The sequence below is a fragment of the Rhea americana genome, unplaced genomic scaffold (genome assembly GCF_003343005.1).
Source record: "Rhea americana isolate MKP2758 unplaced genomic scaffold, rheAme1 scaffold_10, whole genome shotgun sequence".
Lineage (NCBI taxonomy): Eukaryota > Metazoa > Chordata > Aves > Rheiformes > Rheidae > Rhea > Rhea americana.
In genome coordinates this window covers 2,859,460-2,861,856 of record NW_028185039.1, presented here as the reverse complement: position 1 = coordinate 2,861,856, position 2,397 = coordinate 2,859,460, and the positions used below count along the sequence as shown (strand labels likewise).

Genomic DNA, 2,397 nt, shown 5'->3' with positions numbered 1-2,397 from the left:
GCCACCCCCCGCCGCCCCAGCCGGGGCCGCGGCGGTGCGGAAGGGATGTCCTGACCACAGGAACAACCCCCACGCCGACACCGGGGAGCGCGTGTGCGCGGAGGGGGCTGAGGAGGGGGAGAGAGGGAACGAGACGGGCAGAGGGGAGGGAAAGAGGGAGGAGGGAGCCCAAGCGCTGCGAAACGTCCCTCCATCGCCCTCACTCTGCGGGAGCTGCGCGAGGAGCAGGAAGATGTTCGACAACACGCAGTACCCCTATAACTGCTTCAATTACGACGGGGATGATTATCCAATCTGCAGTTCTGACGAAGAGAAAAAATTCACCAGACCAGCGTACAGGTAAGAGGAAGTGTTCCCCAGCACTGCTCTCTCTGGGCAGCTGTCAGAGTCTGGGAAAGGCCCTCTCCAAGCGGTGCAGGACCTCTTTCCAGGTGCGTTTGTCCCAGGCCCGGGGAATGTGGGGTAAAGATTTCTCTCCTTCCTTGCATGAAGCATTCGTGGCTTGTTTCCTCCCCTGKGGGGTCACAGCAGCCCTGGTGTGCTGGTCCCACGCACTGCCAGATCACCAGCGCTCACCTTCCCCTTCCCAGGAGACCCAGAGAAAGGGAGTTATGTGGGCAGTGCGCTGCAAGTGCCATGGGGACGGGAAACCACAGTGCAGCGATGGCCCAGGGGCTTCCTGTGCCCAAGGGCTGGCGTGTCTGAGGTGGCTCCATCTCACTGGAGCCTTCAAGTTCAGGGAAACTTTTCAAACAGGATCTGTGATACAAGTGATCTTTCCTTACTGTTCCCACGTCTAAGCCCTGATGAGAGGGTGAGCAGCCTGGTGGGGATCTGGTGGTCTAGAAGTAATGCCTACATTTTGTGCTACCTGACTGGCGCGGGACAGGCGGCAAGGGTGCTCCTCTATGGCGAGGCAGAGCCCGTCTCGTCTGCCGGGGTGTCCAGGGTAAGGATGCAGAGCCAGATGGGCACCTCTCATAAGCAGGATTGTATGCACATATGTACCTGTGTGATACTCGTTATATGAATCCTCATTAACTGAGGATATGATCTATGATGATATTATCCTCATTATTATCTGCGTATAGGGCAATGGTGTAACAACCAGTTTTCCTTTTTTCAGCTACATTGCCTTAATTGCAATGGCCATCCAGCAAAGTCCGTCAAATAAAGTCACCCTTTCTGGCATTTATGACTTTATAATGAAGAAATTTCCTTACTACAGATCAAATCAAAGAGCCTGGCAGAACTCCATCCGACATAACTTATCACTTAACAGTTGTTTTGTGAAGGTAAGCTCAATAACTGTATATTTACATACACATTCTGCATAGATTAAAAAAATGCAGGAATAATCTCATCACTAGGAAAGACRGAAACAAACAGCTGAGCTACAAATCACTTAAAATCTAAGTTGTCATTTATAAAGATAAAGAGTATATCCTTGTCTGATATATGCCAACAGATAACAAACTGAAGAGACTGGAGTTTACATCCTATTTGTATAATGATAGAGGATAGGCTTAAAAGTCTTGTCATTTGTGTTTACACCACTCTTGAATGTAAATGAATGCAGATGTTAAGCAGCAGCATCTGTAACACATACAAATATTGAACTGCTTTTAAATAAATACAGGTTCCCAGAACAGAAGGGAATGAGAAGGGGAAAGGAAACTATTGGAGCTTTGCAACGGGATGTGAGTCCATGCTGGATCTCTTTGAAAATGGGAATTACAGGCGAAGACGGAGGAGGAGGAACATGAAAAGGGARCATAAGGAGCAGAGACCAAGCAGAGGGAAAAGTCCTTCATCCGCTGATATGTCTTCCACAGACTCTGGTTTAAACAACATTTCCTCTTCTGAAAGTAAACATGAAAGAATTGAATCAGGACCAAGACTATTGGAACCTCATGGGTTTGCTCCAAACACTACAACCACCAGGCAGAGCCTAAGCAATTCCTCCTTAGGAAAATCGGATTCTGAAATTAAATTTAGCATCGATTACATTCTTTCAGCCCCTGACCCTTTGCCTGTTCTAAGATCTCAGTATAATATGCAGGAAAATAAATATCATCTACTGGAGGCTCAGCAAATTAATCTCCAGTTCTGGACAATGTGATGTTCTTTATACGAGGTAACAAAGTGTGAGTTGCAGTGTATTCAGCAGCCTTGCCTCACTGAAAATCAGCCCTCTGCCGCCACTTCTTTTTTCACAAGTAGTATCCAGAGAGGGTTACCAATCTACCAGCTGATACTTTGTCTATACCAAAAGAACTTTACTAAGGTTAAAGTATAAATAACTGTTATCAACACCAGTTTTCACTATGCCGAAATTCATGACATTCTAGCTTTGTTTTCTAAACTACCCTGAACTTCATTTAACAGTACACAGAT

General features: G+C 47.0%; 1 protein-coding gene across 1 annotated transcript; it reads left to right on the top strand.

Annotated features, from left to right (window-relative positions):
* Positions 1–215: 215 nt before the first annotated feature.
* FOXL3 (forkhead box L3) lies at positions 216–2,194 on the top strand. Its single transcript, XM_085300216.1, has 3 exons — positions 216–339; positions 1,127–1,295; positions 1,640–2,194. Exons 1-3 carry the CDS (start codon positions 233–235, stop codon positions 2,120–2,122), a joined length of 759 nt encoding a protein of 252 aa, XP_085156342.1. The 5' UTR covers positions 216–232; the 3' UTR covers positions 2,123–2,194.
* The last annotated feature ends 203 nt before the right edge of the window (positions 2,195–2,397 follow it).